At 35.5% G+C, this 25,089-nt stretch overlaps 1 protein-coding gene and 1 long non-coding RNA gene across 19 annotated transcripts in view; both read left to right on the top strand.

Moving 5' to 3' along the window:
- The window catches only part of FAM13B (family with sequence similarity 13 member B), a 108,676-nt gene that overhangs the window by 19,328 nt on the left and 64,259 nt on the right, over positions 1–25,089 (top strand). For 9 of the 18 annotated variants that reach the window (XM_082379634.1, XM_082379638.1, XM_082379644.1 and 6 more), the window contains 4 exons: positions 3,422–3,599; positions 3,907–4,048; positions 9,388–9,486; positions 11,311–11,471. In XM_082379634.1, the coding sequence (XP_082235760.1) occupies positions 3,422–3,599; positions 3,907–4,048; positions 9,388–9,486; positions 11,311–11,471 (580 nt within the window). The remainder of the gene's footprint in view (positions 1–3,421; positions 3,600–3,906; positions 4,049–9,387; positions 9,487–11,310; positions 11,472–25,089) is intronic. The other 9 variants (XM_082379643.1, XM_082379633.1, XM_082379632.1 and 6 more) reach the window with 2 other exon arrangements.
- Positions 11,479–20,843, top strand: LOC309623145. The gene is made up of 2 exons (XR_014241265.1): positions 11,479–20,693; positions 20,778–20,843. It is a non-coding gene; the product is annotated as an uncharacterized lncRNA (long non-coding RNA).

Here is a 25,089-nt window from a genome sequence, read left to right as displayed (position 1 = left end):
CTCTTTAATTTTTTGAATTGGGGCTTCTACAGAAATTCAGTGATGTTAAAAAAATTATAACTACTTCCTTAATCCCTATCACTGTCAGAGCTGGACTTTTTGTATGTTTGTGTGTATCCTTAAGCAGTGTATGGGCAGAGAAGGAGGATTTCCTTTTGAGAGTATTTATCCATCTTTTTCTTACATTTAAACATGAGCCTGTATTAGTGGATGCCTCTTATTTGTGTGTAAAGGTCAATACAAAGATATTTTATGATCCTCTTATGTATGTTTTCCTCTGTACAGCTAGATAATAAGGCTCACTTTGTACTTGCTCTATTCAGGAATGGTTAGCCTGATTCAGTTTTGTTCTTTTATTGTGCCACCTGGATCAAAGAACAGGTTTCAAAATGAAGTGTCATCAATAATGTCACCTTTCTTTCTTTTTTTCTCTCAACAAATACTATATTTTTTTGTTCTGAATTTCTGAATCCATTTCAAATTTCTTTTCTTAGGAGTAGGAATTTTTTCAAATGTTTATATTCAGTCACCTAATAAGCACTTTGCATTCATTAAATATATAGTGAAACTGATGTGTTAGAGTTTTTTGAGCCCTTTTTGTGTCTCTAGAGCCATTCATTTTGTTTTTATAGTGTTAGGGTTCCATTTTCCCTGTGTTAGCAAATTGTAGACAAGTCTTTTAAAGTTCCAAGAATCAGATAATCTTTCAGTTTTGATTGAAAATTTATAAATGAATAAGTGGAATAAGATTTAATGATGATAAAGTTACTGCCTCTCATTGATGCTACCAATCAGAAGCTATTTTGTCAGTAAGATTGTCATTTTGATTGGTATTCATTTAAAAGTATGACAGCATCATGCACTGTGTTATTTATGGAGTTGCAATATATATCTTACTAATTAATTATTCTTATGTCAGCATTCACGTGTGAAGGAATTTAGGCATGCAAAAATGCTTGTGGCCCATTTGTTATAAGGAATCCACCATTCTCCTCCATTCCCCACTTATATAATCATTAGCATGGGTATGTATGCATGCACACACACCCGTATATACACCCGTTTCTTTAATAGCTATGCAGATAGGTGTGGCAGTACTTGAGGTGATATTTGCATTTCTGTTGTGGTAAAATCTATGTCCTCATCCTTCAATAATTCTTTTGGGAAGGTGTCTAGGTCTCTGGAAAAGTTCCTCTCTCCATTTATTGTAGGCAACTATAATGTTAATATTTTAATTGACGTTCACAAATACATGAGATTAATGCTTTTAAGATCATAGAGGCAGCATGTAGTTGCATTTGAGTTAGTGTTCTTTAAAAAGTGGTTTTCATTTTCTGTGGTAGCAGGACATTGCAAAGTGGCATTTCTGGTGTGGTTTGATCTTTTATTTAGACCAGGATTTCACAACCTTGGAACTCCTGATATTTGGGGCTGGATAATTCTTTAGTATAGGGGTTATCCTTGAATTTTAAGATATTTAGTAGAATCCCTGGCCTCTGTCCACTAGATAGCACTAGTACCCCTTTCCCCCAAGTTATGACAGCCATTCGATTCATTGTCAGATGTTACCAACCATTGGTTTAGCCCATGATAGTTTGTCCATTTACTTATACATTATGTTTTGGTAGAAAACACAGTTCACAGTTCTGTGAATTTGTTGTAAAATTTACAGAAACTGTTAAAATGCTTGAAAGAATTCTTAGGGGAATCTTCTTTGATACCTACATATATTTTTCCTGGTTATGATCGAACTAGGAAGTAGGCCCAAAAGGAAAAAAAATTTAAGCGGGTGTGTTTTTAATACAAACACACACACGGAAATGCTCCTCTGCCTTATTTGAAGACTGGTAGGTATAAATATTTTAGAAGGAGGCTGGTAGGTATAAATATTTTTGAATACTAGAAGTGTTCACTAACAAAAGTAAAGCAGCATGAACAGTATTTCAAGTAAAACCAGTATAGCCCACGATCTTACCACCTCATCAAGGCAGCATCTTTTTCAGTTATTGTGTATTTATTCAGCTTCTTCAACTAACTTATAGAACCCCTGCTGTGTGCCAGGCACTGTTCTAAATTCTGGGAATGCAGAAGTGAACAAAACCGGCTAAAAATCTCTGCCATCATAGAGCTAAAAATTCTAAAAGGGCATAAAGAGAGTTAGAGGAAAAATAGATGATAAGCAAAATAAATACAAGGGTATGTTAGATGATAAGTGCTATGTAGCTAGAGAGGATGTTATGTAGAATTTGTCATTGTTGATGTAGTCATCATTTTGATAATATTAATTGCATATATTTTTTGAGTTGATACATGTGATTTTTCTTAAATAATCCTTTTCTGCTAAATTTAGGTTGTTAAAAATTTCCACCAATTGTAGTCGCGGTAATCTAAAAAACATTAATTCAAGGACTGTTCCAACCAATTATAAAGTCAAAGTACCTGGGCAGTTGGTAATATTATGAAATATTGAAGAATTCTTATTGGTTGCATTTTAAATTTTAAGTAAAACTCGTGTGACTATAGCCTTTTCTGTAAACATCTTAGAGTTGTGTTATTTTGCAGAGATGGCCAATATTAGGATCATAACCTTTTACCAAGAATTTTTTTCCCTCAAGAATTAATTTTTAAATTAATTTTAAGAACCTCGAGAAAAATAAAGAATGAAATATAATTGGGTTAACTTTCTCTGTTGGAGCAATAAGTTACTTTATTTTCAGGGTAACTCTGAGAAATTACTTCTCCTAAGTGGGGCCCTCACCAGTCAGGGAGTTGATACAGGCCTAATTTCTGTTAATGAAAACTCATTGACCTAAACACAGGGCCTACCTTCTGGTAGTTGAAAATTCATTTGGTAAACAGAAAACAACATCAACTTAGAGGAGAAAAACAACTTAGAAGTGGAATTCGTACTTATTTAGTTCTGTTGATATTGCTGAAATTAATTGTTCTTTTCAGAATGTTAAAAGAAGAAAGTCTGTCTCTTATTCTGTTCCTTCCTTGTTTTTTCTTTCATTCTAATACTATTAGCTGTTTAAATTGCTTCTCATCTTTGCTTGTTAGTGGTTGGTGTTGACTGATATTGGCCAGTGCATTTTGACTTCTTAGAGTTGGCACTAATTTGGAAACACAGGTACAGTCATGCAAGAGACAGTATGATGAGAATTTAAAAAAATAGAGAATTGGGGCCAGTGAGTAATAGATGAGGAAAACATCCTCCAACAGTTGAAAGGTTGTGTACCTTCTCAAATTCTTCCAGTTAATAAGTGAAATGCAAAGCCCTGAGGCATTTGGCCTCTAGTAGAGGAAGTGGTTTTGTAATTGTTATAGTAAAAGGGTTATATGGGTGTAGCAGTGTGAACCTGGCAAAATATCTGAGCTTTGCTTTTACTTCATTAAAGAAACCTGTCATTATGTTTTATAGATTATAATAACGAAGATGAATTTGGAAGAAAGTTGAGGTTCCTCTTGCAACAGCTTCCACCTGTTAATTACAGTTTGTTAAAGTTTCTGTGTAGATTTTTAGCCAATGTAGCATCACATCATGAAGAAATTTGGTCTGCAAACTCTTTGGCTGCTGTCTTTGGTCCAGATGTCTTCCAGTAAGTTTTTTCACAAATTTTTGTTTGATTAAAAAAATATATATATTTGTGAAATAGAATCATTGTACTGTCTCCCAAGGGTCATAGGTTGCTTGATGAACCATTATTTTTTATAGTAGATCTGATTAATCCTTCCAGCATTTCTGTGAACAGGGTACAAGTTAGGTAGGCTTTACAAATGGGAAAACTGAGGCACAGAATGATGGCATAAATCGCTCAGGTCTATAAAGTGACTCATTGCTTGTCTTCAGACTTTACCTGTGATTGATTTAAGAACTCTCAATTCAGTTTGGACTTTTATTCTTAGTATTTACACAGATGTGGAAGATCTGAAAGAACAAGAAATAGTGAGCAGGATAATGGCTGGACTTCTGGAAAACTACTGTGATTTTTTTGAGAATGAAGAGGAAGATTTTTCATCTAATGATTTGAGTTCAATTACTGAACAGGTGAGAATATTTAAAATATACTTGGAGGGAGTTTTTGTTGTTGTTGCTTTTTAAAGAATTTGCTCTTAAGGGCTTGGCCCAAACTTAGGTGGAATTTTTAAGTACTAAACTGGAAGTAATTTTCTTGATTATTATATGTAATCATAGGTGATATATCCATGTAGTATATGAATGTGATCTTTTTTCTGAACAACTTCTTGTCCTCAATTTGGATATGGAAAAGTAATTGAAACCAGAGTGTATGGTAGAGCTTTTGTGGACGTTTTTGTGTTTTTCTTCTCTTAAATTAAGCATTGTTTATTTTGTAAGAATAGTGTGCTTTTGTTTTTGCAAAGAAACTGCTTGCGTAGAGGAATGCAGGCAAAGGTTGAGAATTAGAAGGTAGAGAGAAAGATTGAATACAAAGTTGACAGAAACTTAAAAATGTTTTTCTTGATTGAAGTACCAAGTCAGTATAGCAGTGCAAACATTGTCATTAATGGGAAGCATCAAAAGAGTAATAGTTTAGATTACAGATAATGTTTTAAATCTTGTGACTCTCGAATTTAAAACCCATTTCTCAAACATTATATTTTGTTGTTACTGCTATGCCTTGATGGTTGAGACTGCAGAAGGATCCTAGTTAGTTTCTTCTTTTTTACAATTAATTAATTAATTAATTTTTGGCTGCGTTGGGACTTCGTTGCTGCGCGCGGGCTTTCTCTAGTTGTGCGAGCGGGGGCTACTCTTCTTTGCGGTGCGCGGGCTTCTCATTGTGGTGGCTTCTCTTGTTGCAGAGCACAGGCTCTAGGCATGCGGGCTTCAGTAGTTGTGGCACGCAGGCTTAGTAGTTGTGGCTCGCGGGCTCTAGAGTGCAGGCTCAGTAGTTGTGGCGCACGGGCTTAGTTGCTCTGCAGCATGTGGGATCTTCCCGGACCAGGGCTCGAACCTGTGTCCCCTGCATCGGCAGGCGGTTTCTTAACCACTGCTCCACCAGGGAAGCCCCTAATTTCTTCTTTATAAGAAATGATAATATTGATTCTGACTAATTGTAAGTGACTGTAAAGCCACATTAATTCAGACTTCTCAGGTTTAGAATTTGTGATATAGATCTGGAGGTTTTTCTTTTGTGCTTAAGTGAAATGATTTGTCAAGCAAACTTTTATATTAAAGCCTATGATGTATTTTGAGTGTGGGGTGGGGCTGCTACCTCTTTTTAATGACTAATAATTCACCTGGTTAAAAATAAACAAGGTAAAATACACAGTAAAATGTCCTATTCTTACCCATGCCCACCCTCTTCCTCTCATTGTTTTTTTATGTGTTTTCCAGAATTTCTTTATGCAAATATAAGTAAATATTTCCTCTAAGTATTTTTTAACAGGAAAGTAGCATACCATATACACTATTCTGCACCTTATTTTTTTAAATCAGTTAACAGTGTATCTTGGTGATGTTTTATTGGAATGTAGAGAACATATTCGTTTTTTTAAACATCTGTGTAGTTCCCTATTGTATGGATGTAACATATAATTTATTTGATTCATAGTACCTGTATCCACTTGAAAAGGTGATAGTATATCCCAGTTTTCTCAGAGTAGTCCTAGTTTATATTTGCTTTCTAATGTAATTATTAGTTGCTCCTCTTTTCACTCAGATGTATCCAGGTTTAGATGATTAATTATATGGTTATGCTATTTATTGATGGACAGTGGATTACATCCCTTCATTTGTTCTTAAACTATAAAGTAGCATCTCTTGAAAGTTTATCATACAGATTTTCATTCATTCTCATAGGTGTTGGCTCAGATTATATGAATTAGGAGTTTTATTTCCTGTGTAGCCCAGCTTTTATTTAAAAGGGTTTCTATACTGTTGTGAACTTTTATAGATAAGTCTTTTTAATATTTGGGGGTTATACCTTCCTTAGGTTGGTTGGTTGGTTTTGTTTTTTATTGAAGTATAGTTGATTTACAATATTGTGTTAGTTTCAGATGTACAGCATAGTGATTCAGTTATACATATATTTATGTAGCTATTCTTTTTCAGATTCTTTTCCCTTATAGGTCATTACAAAATATTGAGGATAGTTGCCTGTGCTATACAGTAGGTCCTTGTTGGTTATCTATTTTATGTATAGTAGTGTGTACATGTTAATCCCAAACTCCTAATTTATTGCCCCTCCCCCCCATTGGTAACCATAAGTTTGTTTTCTATGTCTGTGCGTCTATATCTGTTTTGTAAATATGTTCATTTGTATCTTTTTTTTTAAGATTCTACATAGAAGCAATATCACATGATATTTGTTTTTGTCTGGCTTACTTCACTTATGATAATCTCTAAGTCCATCCATGTTGCTGCAAATGGCATTATTTCGTTCTTTTTTATGGCTGAGTAATATTCCTCTGTGTGTGTGTGTATGTGTTTATCACATCTTTATCCATTCATCTGTCAATGGACATTTAGATTGCTTCCATGTTTTGGCTATTGTAAATAGTGCTGCTATGAACATTGGGGTGCATGTATCTTTTCGAATTAGAATTTTCATCTTTTCCAGATACATGCCCAAGAGTGGGACTGCTGGATCATATGGTAACTCTATTTTTAGTTTTTAAGGAACCTCCATACTGTTCTCCATAGTGGCTGTACCAATTTACATTCCCACCAACATTGTAGGAGGGATCCTTTTTCTCCTCACCCTCTCCAGCATTTATTTCTTGTAGACTTTTTGATGATGGCCATTCTGACTGGAGTGAAGTAATACCTCATTGTGGTTTTGATTTGCATTTCTCTAATAATTAACGATGTTGAGCATTTTTTCATGTGCCTGTTGGCCATCTGTATGTATTTTTTGGAGAAATGACTATTTAGATCTTCTGCCCATTGGTTCTTTTTTTTTTTTGATATTGCACTGCATGAGCTGTTTGTATATTTTGGAAATTAATCCCTTGTCGGTTGCATTGGTTGTAAATATTTTCTCCCATTCTGAAGGTTGTCTTTTTGTTTTGTTTATGGTAAGTTTAAGTTTAATTAGGTCCCATTTATTTATTTTTGTTTTATTTCCATTATTCTAGGAGATGAAGCCAAAAAGATACTGCTGCAATTTGTGTCAGAGAGTGTTCTGCCTGTGTTTTCCTCTAAGAGTTTTATAGTACTGGTCTTAACATTTAGGTCTTTAATCCATTTTGAGTTTATTTTTGTGTGTAGTGTTAGAGAATGTTCTAATTTCATTCTTTTACATGTAGCTGTCCAGTTTTCTCAGCACCACTTATTGAAGAGACTGTCTTTTCTCCATTGTATAGCCTTGCCTCCTTTGTCATAGATTTTTTTATTTTTTATTTTTTGTCTGTGTCGGGTCTTGGTTGTGGCACAGGGGATCTTTGTGGCACGTGGGATCTTTCGTTAGGGCGTGTGGGCTTCTCTCTAGTTGTGGTGTGCGGGTTTTCTCTCTCTAGTTGTGACACATGGGTTCCAGGGCACGTGGGCTCTGTAGTTGTGGCGCATAGGCTCCAGGGCGTATGGGCTCTGTAGTTTGCGTGCTCAGGCTCTCTAGTTGAGGTGTGTGAGCTCAGTAGTTGTGGTGTGCGGCCTTAGTTCACGTGCGGCATGTGGGGTCTTAGTTCCCTGACCAGGGATCGAACCTGTGTCCCCTGCAGTGGACAGTGAATTCTTTACCACTGGACCACCAGGGAAGTCCCTGTCATAGATTAATTGACTATAGGTCAGTTCCTTAAGTTTTTTATGTTTTCTTCATGTAAGCATTTTTATCTTTGCTGACTTTCCTTCCCTCTTTTTCTTCTTCCCTCCTTACCTTCCTTCCTCTCCTCTCTCTCAAGTATCAGAAACTTTTAAGAAAACAGTAAAAGATGCCAAATTGTAACTTATAGTTTATGAACTGAGGATGAAATCAAATGTGTGTGTGTGTGTGTGTGTGTGTGTGTGTGTGTGTGTGAGGTAAATCAAGTGAGTAGAATTTGTAACCTGAATCAGTGATCCATGGAACTTCTGGCATATTTTTTGAAGGTTTCCAACTATCATATACAGTACCTGACTTAAAAAACTTGGTTAAAATAAAGAACTGACACAGCTGTTCAAAAGTATTTTTGCTTAAAAGAAAATGACAAGAAGAGGACAAGTAGATATATATGCCTTAAACCTTTAATGCTTTTTCATACCCATAAGAAATCCCATCTTTGGGGAACTCTGTGTGCCACCTTTCTTTCCTTTATATTTTAGTTCAGCAGTTTATTTTTTTAAATAAAATTAATGGCTGCTGAAAGTGAAATAATATACATACGTTTGTGTTATTCATTTTCTACTTTTCCAAGATGATTTGACTTGTAAGAAACTGATGATGCCAATTTGATCTAATGTTTATATCTTGACTCCTCTAGTCTGTAGGGTATATCTTGATTTTGTTTTACATTGTGGTGTAATTCTCTGATATTTGTATTATCCTGCAGCTTCCTTATGTAAACTGAAATATATTCATATCTCACATATATTGCATTTATATTTCTGTATTTTTTAAGCACTACAAAAACTGACTTAAAATATATTGTGCTTTACATTAAATAGAATGATGGTTAATTAACACCAGGAAATAATGTTGAATTCTGCAGATTTGTCTGTGAATAGAAAAGAGGATGTTAGCATATTGAACAGAATATTCTCAATAAACATGGTAGTGCAGTGAGTCCTGAGAGACAGTGATGTATATTAATTACCTTGGCTCATGTTGCTAATTGCCAGTATCTATTTTCTTATCTATTTTTATTACTTTTTTGAATTATAACTGGGTTGCAAGTAATAGAAGAACGGACTTCTGAAAGTATTTTTTTAAAGCAGATTTTGTAACTTCATAACTTCACAAGTTAAAACAGATTTCATAACTTCACAAGTCAAAATTTGACTTGTGAAGCTGAATTGATCAGGTATTGAGTGAAAGTAAAATCTCAAACTCAGCACAATGTGGTTGTATTTTAAAGTTGGTGTAACTTAAATGCTGCTAATTTGTTATCCCCGTATTTAAAAAGGTAGGCAGACCTGGTCTGTCATGGCAGTGCTTTGATTTTTCCCCTGATTTTGATACTTGAAGGAAGCAAAGTTTATTTAGCACTCTCTACTTTTAGAGTTTCATCCCATTAATGCAAGTATTTGGCCGTTAGATCCTTTTCAAGGTAGTAGGTTTTTTTTTTCTTAATAGTTTGAGAGATGACTGGAGATGTTGAATAGGGAGTGTTTGAGAAATGACCCAGAGTTAGAGAATAGGTTGTTTGTATGGCATCCTTGAATGATTGCGAATCCAGTAGAGTGGTTTGAAGATGTAGGTGATAATTATGTTTCTTTATACATTTGAGAAGGCAGGTAGCAGCGTTCTCCACAAGCTGGAGTCTGGAGAGCAGGCATTTCACGAGGCCCTAGAGAAGGGAATTACAACAGTCAAAGAAAGAAGAGATGTAAGTATGGCTGAGGGTTTTCCATAAGTGGAGTTGAGGCAGCTGCATATGTAGGGCAGGTTCAGAATAATTTATGAGCAGAATAGAGTGTTGATAAGCAGAAAGTCAAGTTGACAAGAAAAAGATCAAGAAGAATTTTTGAAGATAAGTGTGGGGTGAGAGGGAGAGCATTTTTATATAAGTTTATAATTTTTACTCTTACCCAAACCAATTTAGTCAATTCTTACTGCAGGAAGTTAAACTGGAAGGCCTGGGGGGATGGGGGGTGGGGGTGGGAAGAAAAATCCATAGGTCATAGACTTTGTTCACGTCATATCTTAGTTGATGGTTTCTGGTGAAGATACTAGGGAATGTCAATTAATTTACATAAAGCTTATTGAATCGAATATAATATATTCAGTATAATTGAGTATAAGGCTTTTGTAGTTACTAAGAGCTATTGACTGTAGGCATAAACTGATTTTAAAATGTGTAATGTAACATGTTAAAATTGCAGTACTTCTTTACGAAATTTTTGTGTACTGAATAAATATTCCTCTATTCTCAGTTTAAATAGCCATCTTAATTTTTTTTTTTTTTTCAATATTCTACTCTTGCACCCAAACCTGAAAATGATATTTTCTTGCCAGTTTTTTTTTTCTTGGCTTGGATTACCAGGTAGCTATTGATTAAATACATTCTTGATTTTCACTAATTTATTAAATACATAGAGAAAGAGAATAATTTTCCATTTGATCCAGTTTAAAAACTGACCTATCATTTGAAATTTTCACCTTTGTGTATAAATCTTACCTCTCAGTAAATAACCACTTAGGCTAATGATTTTCAGTACTCGTTGATTAGGAATTGGTAGAGTATCACAGTGTAATTACCTTTCTTCTGGTTGAAGTTTTCATTTCTGAGAGTCCTCTAGCAACTGTATTTGCCTGTGTGTCAGGAAAAACACCACTGTTACATGTAGCAGTAAATTTATTCTAGGTATTGCCAGCATGTTTGGCTAGGATGGACAAAAGTACATGTTTACTGCTTAATGTTTTTAATGACTAGCGTTAATTTATAAAAAATGTTAAGACCGTTTATGGCTAGTTTCTTCTATGGGATAGCTTAACAAATGTTTCTCATTTGAAAATATTTTATTGGTTTTCGTTCTCAGATATTTGTGTCTTTTTATTAGAGTGATTGTTTACTTATGTAGCCAGTTTGATAAAAGAAAATGTTTTATAGCCCCTGCCAGAAAGAGAGTTATAACCTTGAGTTGTGCTTAATGGTCAAAACAGTGAGTTCTTTCTTGTTGTAAGGTCCATTCTCTTCATGAAGAATTCAGTTGAATCATTTAGAAGTTAGCTGTCATTTTCTAATGCATAGTTAAAGACCGTAAGGCAAAATTTCTGTGCCCTTCTTTTTTCACACTTATTCTATATTAAAATCACTTGTTCAGTGCACTTGGAAATTGGAGAGATCAATTGAAGTCTTTGTTTTAGCTGATAGGTTTACAAATCTGATTGGTTAGAAAATGAAGCTTTCTTAATGTTAATTAACTACAGCATGCAGGCTTTTTCATAGTTTGCAGTCTTATTCATATTCCTAGTGATATAGTAATGTAATCATTACTTCCTGCTTTAAAATGTTATGTTTGGTTTGATATTTTACTCTAATATGGAGAAGTTGGCAGCTGTTTACTTTGTAAGAGAAATTGGTCCTAGGAAATGAAGTGAAAAATGAGTTGTATTTAAATTTTTCTTAGAATAGTATGTCTTTCTTAGAATAGTATGTCAGTTAACAGTTTCATTAAATTTTAATTCTCATTTAATTCTATCTATATAGGTTAATGAACTTTCTGAGGAAGAAGAGGAAGATGAAAAGCTGGAACATATAGAAGAACTTCCAGAAGAGGGTGCAGAAAAATCAGATGACATGCCAGAGGTGGTACAGTTAAGGATGACTGAAAACATCCTGGAACCAAATAGTGTTACAGCATCAACAAGGTAGTATTTCAGTTGAAAGGACTTTAGTTTTGAGCATTTCATTCTAGATGTAAGTTCACTCAAGCACTAAATCACACAGATTGTAATGGTATATGAAAGATTAGTTTGTATATGAAAAAGAACAATAAGAAAATTTTAAAGAAGCAACCTCGTTAAGGAGTTTTCAGTTATTAGCATTTATACCTTTCTTTAAAAATATAACCTCATATGTATATTTCCTCTTAAAGTTTATTTGTTTTTGTATTATTAGTGTATTAGTTGGGTTGGGTAAAATTTCAGAACCTTTGGAAGTAGAATTGCTAGAGAAAGATACAGTGGTTGAGTTGACTATATTTACAGGTCCTAGTCTAGAACTAGATTGAACTAGGTTGTAAGGAGAGGACTCTGTGATCCTTTAAGATAGTGCTTTCCAATCCTTTCCATGTATAAAGTGATATTTATAGGGCATATTGGGTAAACTTGGTAAATGTGGTAAGCTGGAGGCACTATCCTAGCACATAGCTGGGACTATTGGACACACTGTTTAGGAAGCATTAGAGAATTTAAGAACTCCCTGTAGGTGGCTCTAGGTTTGCTAAATTCTGTCCTTTTCTGTAAAGCTCCATGGTTTCCTAATTAGGGGGACAGTTATTTGTTTAGGCCACTAGATATTTTTCATTAAATTTGTGTTCAATAGAACGGTGGTTAAAAAAGCAGAGGAAATAATTTAAGAGTCAGACAGCAAAATGTCATTTAAAAATAAGTAGTAATTTAAGGGAAGAACTATTCAGTGTCATTTAGAAAAATTATAAAGTAGTTTAAAATGTATACTTCTAAACATAGCTATTACATTTCTCTATGGGCCTCTAGATTTTTATATTATGTATAGTTTCTTCAGATGTGATTATAGTTATGGTATATTAACAAGTTTATTCACTCTTTTGCCCCGATTTAGCTTGTTGTTTGTGCTTTTCTATGTTTACATGACATTCTTTACTATATTTTAGTTATATATTGCAATATTTATAAGCTATATGTTAAATTATTTAACTGTATCTTAATTATATATTTACTGTCATTCTTTTTTCTGAACTTTGAGTTATTCCATCTACCTTGTCATTGCTATACTACTATACAACCTTTGTTCTTGGGTCCTTTTTTCCTTCTTTTGACTTATTTGGATAAATTTATTAGGCTCAAAGAGTAAATTTTTCAGTGGCTTTTGATAAGTATTTCCAGACTACTTAAAAGACTTGGCCATTTTGCATTACCATTAGCAATATTTTCTTGAGCACCTGAAAACAATAGATTTAAATTGGGGTTCTTTATTTTGTTAATTTAGAGTTATGCCCTCCAATAAGGTAACCATTAACTAGCTACATGTGGCTATTTAAATTTAAACTTAAAACAATTAAAATTAAATAAAATTTAAAAATTACTTCCAGGGACTTCACTGGTGGCTCAGTGGTTAAGAATCCGCCTGCCAGTGCAGGGGACACTGGTTCAATCCCTGGTCAGGGAAGATCCCACATGCCATGGAGCAACTAAGCCCGTGCGCCACAACTACTGAGCCTGCGCTCTAGAGCCCGCAAGCCACAACTCCTGAAGCCTGTGCGCCTAGAGCCCATGCTCAGCAACAAGAGAAGCCACTGCAGTGAGAAGCCTGCACACCACAACGAAGAGTAGCCCCCGCTCACTGCAGCTAGAGAAAGCCCATGCAGCAACAAAGACCCAATGCAGCCAAAAATAAATAAATTTATTTAAAAAAAAAATCACTTCCACAGTTGTACTAGCCACATTTCAAGTGCTCAGTATAGCCATATATGATTAGTGGTTACCATATTGGACAATGCAGATATAGAGCAATTCTATCATTGTAAAAATTTCTTTTGGATAGTGCTGATTTAGAGAGCAAATTCATTAAATCTTTTTATATATTTAATTACCAGCAAGGTTAAATATTGTTTCAAATGCATGATGCCAATAGTTTCTTCTTTTTGATCATCTGTCTAGCTTTGTAGAGGATCCTTCTTCCCTCCAACACAGTCATTTTTTTTTTTTTTAATTTTTAAATTTATTTTTGGCTGCACTGGGTCTTTGTTTTTGGGTCTTCATTGCTGCACACGGCTTTCTCTAGTTGGGCTAGTGGGGGCTATTCTTTGTTGTGGTGGCTTCTCTTGTTGCAGAGCTCAGGCTCTAGGCGTGCAAGCTTCAGTAGTTGTGGCACACGGGCTCAGTAGTTGTGGCTCACGGGCTCTAGAGTGCAGGCTCAGTAGTTGTGGTGCACGGGCTTAGTTGCTCCACGGCATGTGGGATCTTCTCAGACCAGAGCTCGAACCTGTGTCCCCTGCATTGGCAGGCAGATTCTCAACCACTGTGCCACCAAGGGAGTCCCAAACACAGTCATTTTTAATTATTTATTTATTTATTTATTTTTCGTTTCTGCCCAGTCATTTTTAGATGGAATCATTAGAGATTGGTGGTAATCAGGATTCCTTAATTGCAAGTTGTAGAAACAGATCTTGGTTAATGGACAGAAAAAAGGTAATTTATTAGAAGAATGCTGGATAGGTCCCAGAGTTGAAAGGAAAAGCAGAGAGAAGAACATGGCAGCTTTGGAGAATTTAGTAACAGAGGGTCATGGAAGAATCTCTTCAGCATGTGGCTGTTGCTGTGAGATTTCCAATTACTTCTTTTCATCTGTCATTCTGCTCAAGAACAGATTCCTGTGGGATAGCAGGGGAGAAGGTCTGGCCTAAATTGGGTCACGTGCCCATCCCTGGCCAGGGTAGAGCTGGGTCATTGTAATTTTTTTTTTTTTTTTTTTTTTTTTGTGGCACAGGGACTTAGTTGCTCCGCGGCATGTGGGATCTTCCTGGACCAGGGCTTGAACGCATATCCCCTGCATTTGCAGGCAGATTCTTAACCACTGCACCACCAGGGAAGTCCCTGGGTCATTGTAATTTATGCATGTACCAAAAGTATTGGATGGAGGGAGGAGCTAGTTTGCCATAGAAAAATGGGGCTAATACCAAAAGAAAGGGATAGGGATGTGAGGCAACAAATATAGATGTGTCTGTCACAGTGGTCTTCTAGATTTAGTGTTGATATCTGTAAATTTCAGTTAATATTTATACATTAACATTTTATTTTATTTTTGGCTGATTGGTTGCATAAAGGTAAAAAATACATTCTTTGATATCCACCTTTGATGAAAGAAAGGTAGGGGAGAAATATCCTAGAATGCACAGGGTCTAGAAAATAGGGAACGCTTAATAAATTCATTTTAGGGAATTAGTGGATACTGTATTACATGAAGCTAGAGATTGACTTTTTGCTAACTTAACGTTTTGTCTCTTTGAGTTTTTCTCTCAGGTTGCTCGCAAACATTTTCTGGAAATATTAGGTAGCCTACTTTGTATTTCTGTGGGAAGATATATTAGAAACCTAAGGGAAATAAACATTAAGTGACAGTTTAGCGGTTCTCAAACATTTTGGTCTCAAATGTTATACTCTTACAAATTATTGAGGACTCCGAAGACTTTTGTTATATTGATTTTATACCTCTGGTTATTTACCATATTATAAATTAAAACAGCATATTTAAACTGCTGGGAGTGTTCTTTGTTGAGTTGTACTTTGGAAGACGCTTAGTATTTGTAGCTGAAATATAGCTATTTATGATCTAACAGGTTTTTTTGTTGGTAGATTTCTCCTCCTTTATTAGTTTTAATTCATCGATTCTCGAACTTTTTGGTTTAATTTGAGGACTGCAAAGAACTTTGTTACTGTGGGTTATAGCTATTGGTGTTTACTCTATTAGGAACCAAAACTGAGAAATTTTTTTAAAGTAGTAATGAACTCATTACATGTTAATGTAAAATTTTTTAATCAAAAGTAACTTTTCCAGAATCTCTCAGAAATTTTTAGTGAGAAATTTTTTAGTGGCATTGTTTTACATTTGTACAAATCTCTTTAATGCCTGGCTTACAAGATGGTAGCTAGATTCTCACATTTTCTTTTGCATTTAATGTGTTGCCATATGTTATTTTGGTTGAAGTAATGTGAAGACATTCTAGCATTACACAAGTATGTAGTTGGAAAAAGGTAGAGAATTTTTATAGCCTTTTCAGATAATTGTGGATATTCTTCTTTGACAATACACCAAAACTTGGTAAGTGGTAGTTTCTTAAAGGTTATTTGTAATGTGGAACCTGAAAGCATATCTGAATTTTTCGTACTCTGATCCATCAGTCTGTTTTGTACTTTGAGAGAATCTTTTATCATGCTTAATTTTGTGATATGGTATATTGGTTATTTGGAAAATACTGCCTTACTGAGTTATTCAGAACTTCCAAATAGTGATATATTCTGTTATATAATATCAAAATGTATATTCTTTAATATCATTATTGATTGTGTCAAAATATCTTTAAGTATTGGGATGCTGTTGAGCTTATGGTAGAGGATACAGGTTTTCCAGAATTCTAATTTTTGCTTGAAAACCCAAATTTTATCAGTACTGTTAGTCTTGCTCATTTTTGAGAAAATTTCTGCCGGATATTCAAGTTGGAATAGCCATAGTCTGTCAGTCAGTCTTTCAAGTAAAAATGGGTATTCCATGGTAAAAGTTCATTTCTAAACTCAAACAAGACAAGCATTGTACTAAGCTGTGCAGCAGAGTTGCTTTGTGTGTACTTCCTATTTGTCACACCAGATATTAAAAAGAAGTGTACTCAAGGGCTGAGATAAAATTATTAATATGTATTACTTCTTCATCAAGGACTGGCTCCTTTTTAAAAAAGATCACAACTGGGTAGTGATGAAGAATGCAATGGCCATGGTATAGTTTGATACTACTTGCCTGGACTTATGCTAAGACCCCAAGGAATCTTTTTCTACCATTGATTTTGTATCATCAAATATCAGCACAGTGAAAAAGGCAAATGTTATGAAAACAGTTTTGGTCTTTTGTTTCATGGAACACCCTTTGAGAACCAGTGGTTTAAATATTCATGTATGAGTTGTATTGATTGACTTATTTATGCATCTGTTATTTCTATACATTGTTTGCCATTAGCCATATTTTGTTAAGATTTGACCTGAGTTGAGTGGAAAAAATGGTGGAATTTAGAGTGTGGGTAGCCTAGGGTGCATAAAAAGCAGAAGTTTTGGTTGCTTCTGAGGCTCAGTCTTATCCATGAAGTTCATGGAAATCTCAAGCTTGCTTCTAAAGTGCCTTGTATCTGTAGATGAAAAATTATTGCTTTATATTCACATGTTTATCTAGTATTTGGCTTTATTTACATACACAAATGTTAGGGGAATCTTTACCTTTTAAAAATTTAAAGAGAGATTGGAGAGTTCTTAAAGAGTTCTTTATTTTCCCTGTGCTTTTCACCATCTTTTTCCTAGGCTGTATTGGAAAGGTTTATTTTGGCTTGAGGTTAGTTAATTTTTAATTTATATTGCTTCCAGAACTACAAATAAAAAACCAGTTAATTGACATTATTATTAAGTTCATTTAAAGTTGTGCTTTTAATTTAATGCCTTGCTAAAACTTGGAATTTAGAAAGAATGAAGAATTTGATACTATCTTTTATGTACTGTTGATGCTAGGGCTTCATTTTGGTGAGTTCATTAGCCTATGATGGTTTGATTTTAGGTGTGATGCAGGAAGGAAGGTGTAGTGATTAAGAAAGAGCTCTGAGTTGAGGTGAATTGGTTTGCACTTCGTTCTCTGGATACCTTATTGTTGAAGAAGTATGCCTTCAGCTGACTATAGGGGCGAGAGAAATGTAGTAGTAACTTTTTCCTTTAATCTGTTAAATAAGCAGTTTGCAGAATATTTCAGTTGACAATCAATTCACCACATTTTCGCTAGCTAGATTACACTTAAAAGTGCAAAAAGGGGCTTCCCTGGTGGCGCAGTGGTTAGGAATCTGCCTGCCAATGCAGGGGACACGGGTTCGAGCCCTGGTCTGGGAGGATCCCACATGCCGTGGAGCAACTGGGCCGGTGAGCCACAACTACTGAGCCTGCGCGTCTGGAGCCTGTGCTCCGCAACGGGAGAGGCCGCGACAGTGAGAGGCCCACGCACCACGATGAAGGGTGGCCCCCACTCGCCGCAACTGGAGAAAGCCCTTGCACAGAAACGAAGACCCAACACAAACAAAAATTAATTAATTAATTTATTTTTTTAAAAAAAGGTGCAAAGAGGAGGGAAATGGGCTTTGGTTGGGAGTATCAGAAATGTTGGGCGGGAAAAAGTAGAATTTATGCTTTGGGTCATAAGATGATTTTATTAAAGTAAAACATTTTTTGAAGTATCAGAGCATAATAGATATTGACAGGTTCTCTTCCTCCTTCCTATTGCCCTGAAAATTATGCATTTGACATTTTAAAGACTTGTGGTTGTTATAACTTATTGACTAACTTTCTAATAGTGAGGCATCTTTCCAGTTTACTCTTATCATAGGTATAGGGTATTCCCAAGTTGATGGGGAAAGTGAAGAAATACGTTTTGCTTTTGACTGGAAGGGGATATGTGGTTTGGGGTTGTTTTTTGTTTGTTTGTTTGTTTTTTTGTCCGTGTTGCGCGGCATGTGGGATCTTAGTTCCCTGACCAGGGATCAAACCTGTGCCCCCGCCCCTGCCTTGGAAGTGCTGAGTCTTAACCCCTGGACTGCCAGAGAAGTCCCTGTTTTATATATTTATTTTTCGAAACCACAGTTTTGTTTTTTTTTGGCTGTGTTGGGTCTTCGTTTCTGTGCGAGGGCTTTCTCTAGTTGCGGCAAGTGGGGGCCACTCTTCATCGCAGTGCGCGGGCCTCTCACTATCGCGGCCTCTCTTGTTGTGGAGCACAGGCTCCAGACGCGCAGGCTCAGCAATTGTGGCTCACGGGCCTAGTTGCTCCGCGGCATGTGGGATCTTCCCAGACCAGGTCTCGAACCCGTGTCCCCTGCATTCGCAGGCAGATTCCTAACCACTGCGCCACCAGGGAAGCCCGAAACCACAGTTTTTTGAATGGTCGTTTTAGTGGGGCTCTGGCATGAATTATCTGGAAATTATCCTAATTTTAGATTTGAAAAATTAACCATTAATGCTTTTCTGAAAATGGATGATGAGTGAACAATAGTTCTCTACCTATTGTGCAGCTCTTTCAGCAATGTCATATTTGTCATAATTTATAACTCTTGATATAGTGTGATTAATGAAAACAGACTTTTTTTTTTGCTTTACACTGGGTTAGGCTTAAATATTTTTATAGGCGTTCCAGCCAGATTCAAAATTTTGTCCCCCTTTCCCTATCTCCCACCAAGTTGCTTATTTAGTACTTGGGAAAAGATTTGTGGACTGTTGATTGGGTCCCTCCTTGTCAGTAGTGACCTCATGTTGCAGCCTGCTTCCGTTTAGACTGCAGTTCTGATTGCTCAGCAGTTTTTATAAGCCTGTCACCATCCTTTATGATATTTGAAGTCATTTTACCTTATGTTTTTGTTAGGAGATGCCACAGTGCCTAGAATGGCTTGCAAGGCTCTGTTACACAGGTAAAGTGATCCTTATCAGATTTAATTGAAGCAGAGCTACAGTACTTTTATTGAAGTATTATTTGTAATATTAAATATTTGCAATTGGGAAATTAAAATAATAGTAGTTCCCTATGATAATTGTATTTGAATTACAAAAAAATAGTAATTGGAATAAATGGCTGCAAGATTGGTTTTGTGTTCTCAAGAAGATTATGTGATTCTAGACAGATTTAAAAATAGAGTTAACAGCAGAAGGGAGAAGAAGGTCAGAATGACTACAGTCTTTAACGTTATACTTGATTGAAGCCTAAAATACGTGTGACCCTTGTGATTTATCGTTTGCCCTTTTCGTCTGGTGGTTTAATGAAAACAGGATTTTTAAGTGGTCTTTATGGCATCTGTCTATAGTACCTAAGTAATTTGACCTTGAATTTGTGAGCATTTATTTTTTGTGTGTCTTTATTAATCAGAACTCACATTCTTATGATACTTATGTTATTTTGCTTCTGCAGATGCATAACTATATTGATAAATCTTTTTTATAGCCGTAGGTGTATGTTAGCCTTGGTTTGTACATAAGTGCTTTATTCCCCACAGAACTTGGCAAAAGTCTGAAAATAAAGAATAATTAAATTCCTTGAAATCTGAAAACTGAATCAGTCCTTTTTCCTTCAGAAATTCAGAGAACAGTTTTACAGTCAACTTTGTAGCCTCAGTGTGACTCATAAAGTACAAAATCTATTTATTTGATTTGTTTACTATAGCTTTTCGGGGTAGGGAGAAGGTCCTTATTGAAAGCAGCTGGTTATTTGATTGTCCTAGCCTATTCTTTAGGGCCAAAGAATCTTTACTTTCATACTAATAATCTAGCTTGCTGATGACTACTTTTATATATTTTAAATTTAATTCCCATAGCACTTAAAAGGGATAGGAAACTGAAAGATCAAATCCTCTGCCTACCCATCGAATTTTTTTTTTTATATTTGTTTATTTATTTTGGCTGCGCCGGCTCTTAGTTGCAGCACATAGGATCTTCGTTGTGGCATGTGGCATCTAGTTCCCCCACCAGGATTTGAACCCAGGCCCCCTGCATTGGGAGTGTGGAGTCTTACCCACTGGACCACCAGGGAAGTCTCTACCCATCGAATTTAAGACCATTAGAACTTTTGTTCTGTTTGGCTCCTTTGGATAACTGGAAAATATTATTATTATTATTTTTTAATACTTATTTATCTTATCTGTTTATTTTCTTTATGTTTTTGGCTGTGTCGGGTCTTAGTTGCGGCACACGGGATCTTCGTTGAGGCATGCAGGATCTTTCACTGCGGCACATGGTCTCTTTGTTGCAGCACTCAGGCTTCTCTCTAGTTGTGGCATGGGGGCTCCAGTGAGTGTGGACTCTGTAGTTTGCGGCACGCGGGCTCTCTCTTTGAGGCGCTTGAGCTCAGTAGTTGTGACGTGCGGGCTTAGTTGTCCTGTGGCATGTGGGATCTTAGTTTCCTGACCAGGGATAGAACCCGCGTCCCCTGCATTGGAAGGCAGATTGTTTACCACTGGACCACCAGGGAAGTCCCTGGAAAATATTATTAAAGTTTAATCTTCTGGAAGGCTAGATATAGATCTCGGCCAGTGTTTCTTAAGTTTATTAGTATGGATAAGAATCATCACTGGTGCTTATTAAAAATGTAAACTCTTGGGTCCTACCTCAGAGGTTTAGGGAGGGACCGAGGAATCTGCTTTCTTAAAGTTTGTTTTTTTTTTTTAAAAATGTAAACTCTTGGGTCCTACCTCAGAGGTTTAGGGAGGGACCGAGGAATCTCCTTTCTTAAAGTTTGTTTTTTTTTTTAAACTGGGAAAGAAATCATACATACAGAAACTAGCATAAAACAAATGTATATCAAAACAGGTTAGTAAAAAGCAAATATCCAAATATCCCAGATCTAGAAATAAGCACTGAAAGCACCCTGGTAGCTCTCACAGTCCTGATCTCCTCCCTCTCCACTAAAGGTAACAACTATGCTGACTTTTATGCCAATCACTTTCTTATATATTTCTGAGCTTTATGAAAATTAAACTTGCTATATGTATTTTTTGATCCAGCTTCTTTCACTAAACATGGTATGAGAATTTTATCCATGTGGTCACATGTCACTGTGGTTTGTTCATTTCACTGCTGTAAAGTATTCTATGATTGCACCACAATGATCCAATTTACTGTTGCTGGAAAATTGGATTATTTTTATTTTTGACTATTGTGAGTAACATTGCTGTGTACATTGTTGTACATATCTTCTGGTGCACACATGCATGCAAATTTACTGTCTTTCAACTTAAGTAACTATTGCTAAATTGTTTTCCATAGTGCTTTCTCCAGTTCTCATTCTAACAGTGTGTGAGCATTCCCATTGCTTCACATTCTAGAGTACTTCATTGTCGTTTTAATAAGGTCCATCCCTTTTTCATATGTGTGTTGGCCAATTTCTTCTTTTGTGAGATGCCTGTTCAAGTCTGTTTCCTATTTTTTATTGGGTTATCTTTTTCTTATTGAAAACAAAGCCCTTTTTTAGGAGCCCTTTAAAAATATATGTTGTAAATGTATTTTCCTCATTGTGTGTTATGCCTTTTCCTTCTTGTATTGTCTTCTGATGAATAATTCCCAATTTTAATCAAGCTTATCATTCTTTTCCCTTTGTGATTAATGCTTTTTGTGTCCTGTTTAAGAAATCTTTTCCTAAATACACACCCCTGTATTATCTTCTGAAACTTATATCATTTCACCTTCTTTGTTTAGGTCTGTAATCTACCTGGAATTGATTTTTGTCTGCAGTGTGTGACAGAGGTTGCCAAGTTACCTTTTTCAGTATGGATACCAAATTGTTGCAGTACTCATTTTTGAAAAGACTGTTCTTCCCCTGCTTTCCATAGTAGCATCTTTGTTCTAAATCAATCATGGGTCTGTTTCTGTTTTGTATGTCTATTCTTGTACCAGTACCATACTATCTTATTTACTTTGGTTTTATGGTATTTGAGGTCTAGAGTAGGGTCAGAATCTCCAATAAAACAACACTGTTACTTCAGGAGAGTCTGATATAGGTGGCCCTAATTTATCTCTCCCCTTCTCCCCTTTTCCCCTTTCATAACCATAAGTTTGTTTTCTGTGTCTGTGAGTCTGTTTCTGTTTTGTAAATAAGTTCACTTGTGTTATTTTTTTAGACTCCACATATGTGATATCATAACAGTATTTGTCTTTCTCTGTATGACTTATTTCACTTAGCATAATGCACTTCAAGTCCATCCGTGCTGTTGCAAATGGAAAATTTTGTTATTTTTTATGGCTAAGTAGTATTCCATTGTGTGTGTGTGTGTGTGTGTGTGTGTGTGTGTGTAAACACATACACCACATCTTCTTTATCCATTCATCTGTTCATGGACCCTTAGGTTGCTTCCATATCTTGGCAATTGTAAATAATGCTGTTGTGAACACTGGAGTTAATGTATCATTTTGAATTAGTGTTTTTGTTTTTTTTGGATATATACCCAGGAGTGGAATTGCTGGTCGTATGGTAGTTCTATTTTGAGTGTATTTGGAAACATCCATACTGTTTTTCATAGTGGCTGCACCAATTTACATTCCCACCAACAGTGTACAAGGTTTCCCATTTCTCCACATCCTCACCAACATTTGTTATTTGTATTCTTTTTGATAATGGCCATTCTGACAGGTATGAGGTTTCTCATGGTTTTGATTTGCGTTTCCCTGATGATTAGTGATGTTGAGTGATTATTTTTCTTTTGTTTATTTGATTCTTTGTAAAGTGTCTTGTGTCCATGTATCCACTAGCGTTTTATTGATAATCTAATAAAAAAGGGTGAGAAAATCCCTCTGGGAGAATGAGTAGATGGCTAACAATGGCAAATTTGAAAAAGAACAGAGAGGTGATGTAAACCCTATGAAAAGTTAAAACATGATAGAAGGCTTTAGTAACAGACTGATGGAGTATGTAGTTGAGAATTGGAACTTTTTGAGAATTTGTTGTAAGATACAGTAAAAGCTCACCAGAAATCACAAATTAAATGGTGACAAGAATGATGTTAGATGTATATATTTTTTTCACACCATTCAACATACTACTGTCAGTGGATAATGGTATTAAAAGTAAAATGAATGTTTCTAAATAGGTAACAAATTATCTAAACTTAGCGACTGCTAAGTTACTAAGGAAAATATACCAGATTTAACTTTTATAATGAAATAGCAACCTATAACCAAAATTAAAAATATAATCAACAAATCATTGTAGCAAAATATCAGAAAAAGATCTAATATCCTAGTTGACATTTAAACACCCTTTGGGGAAAGCCTCATTTATCATTTTTTGTATTTTGTATTTTTCTGCAAAAGTCAGTAAATATTTAACTCTCAGCTCATCTGAAACTGCTAGAAATAGACTGATGGCTACACTGTTTTTTTGTGCACATATATGTGATTTTTCTCCCCAGCTTTTCCTGATTTCAGAAATGAAAATGATTTCATTTAAATATGAAAAAATTTTTAAGTACTTTCCTTGAGCGTATCATCATGAAAGCATTTAGCTAAGAATAACTCATTCATGAAAACTAGTATAATATTGGCAGTTAAAAAAATTTTTTTTTAAAGCTAGAGAGGTTATGTGTGCCAAACCAGGGTGGCTTACTGTTGTCTGATAAAGCAGTGGTGCAATTTGCTACTGATGTGTTTGCTTAAGGGAGACCTGCTGAAGATTGTTGGATGAATGGTAAATGGTGTTCATTTGGTTTCCTACAGAGAATCCTGAGACTATTAACCTGATAGACATTCTTCCTCATGTTGGTTAGAGTATGTGTTGGCACATTTTACAGAGGATCTTCATAAAACTAAATTTACTTTTTAAAAATGATTCTTCTTATTGAAGAATCATTTGCATACAGAAAAGTTCACAAGTCATAAGGCCACTGAATTATCAAAAAATGAATTCAACTTGTATAACCACCACCTGGGTCCCTGCTCCTGTCCCTTCTCAAATGCTACCAATCTCTCTGTTCCCCCAAAGTAGCCACTATCTGACTTCGATTATTGTAGATTAGTTTTTTTCTCTTACTGATTTTTTTCCTTTGAAAATCAACTTTACTGAGATGTATTTTTCACACAATAAAATGTATTCATTTTATGAATGATGAACACATATACATATATATCTGTTAACAACCATGGCAGTCAAGATAGAGACTGTTTCCATCACTTCATGTGCTTCTTTACAGTAATTCTCCCCCTGACCCCCGCAGTTTCTGGCCCCAGGCAATTACTGATCTGCATTCTGTCACTATATAGATGAATTTTGCCTGTTTTAGAATTTCTTATAAATGGAATCTCATAGAATAGGTACTCTGTGTCTGGCTTCTTTTGCTTGTGTAATGGTTTTTGAGATTCATGTTATTGTATGTATCAGTTGTTCAAGAATTTTATAGAAAAATGCTAAGTATATTCCATGGGATATCCATAAGGATATTCCACACTTTGTTTATCCATTCACCTGTTGGGGTTGATTGCCGTTTTTGGCTATTATGAATAAAGCTGCTATGCTTGTGGAAGTCTTCCTATGGACTTAAACTTTCATTTCTCTTGTGTAACTACTCAGGAGGACAATTGCTGGGTCACTTGGTAGGTTTTATAAGAAAACTACCAAACTGGCTTCCAAAGTGGTTGGAACATTTTACATTCCCACCAGCATTATGTGAATGTGCTATTTGCTTCACATCCTCACCAACACTTTAATTTTAAACATTTTAGTAGTATCCATATCTCATTGTGGGTTTTAAGTTGTACTTTCGATAACTGTGGTAAAAATGAGTCTATTGTCTGTTTTTATAAGTATCAGTAGATATTGTGGTACAAAATTTGCTAGGGAAAGTCTGTTACCAGCACAGTGAATGATATGGCCTGAACTTTAGTTTCTATTTTACCTCTTATTTTTGTAGCTTGAGAATATCCTCTGAGTAGGAGCATGTGCTATTACTTCTGGCAAGGAGTACAGGGCCAACATTGAGGCCTCCATACTGTCCTAGATGGGTACTTTTCTTTGGCCCAGTAG

Source organism: Balaenoptera borealis (genome assembly GCF_965194805.1).
Source record: "Balaenoptera borealis genome assembly, chromosome: 2".
In the NCBI taxonomy this organism is placed as follows: Eukaryota; Metazoa; Chordata; class Mammalia; order Artiodactyla; family Balaenopteridae; genus Balaenoptera; species Balaenoptera borealis.
The sequence above is the reverse complement of the archived record's forward strand: the minus strand, read 5'-3'. Positions and strand labels throughout refer to the sequence as shown.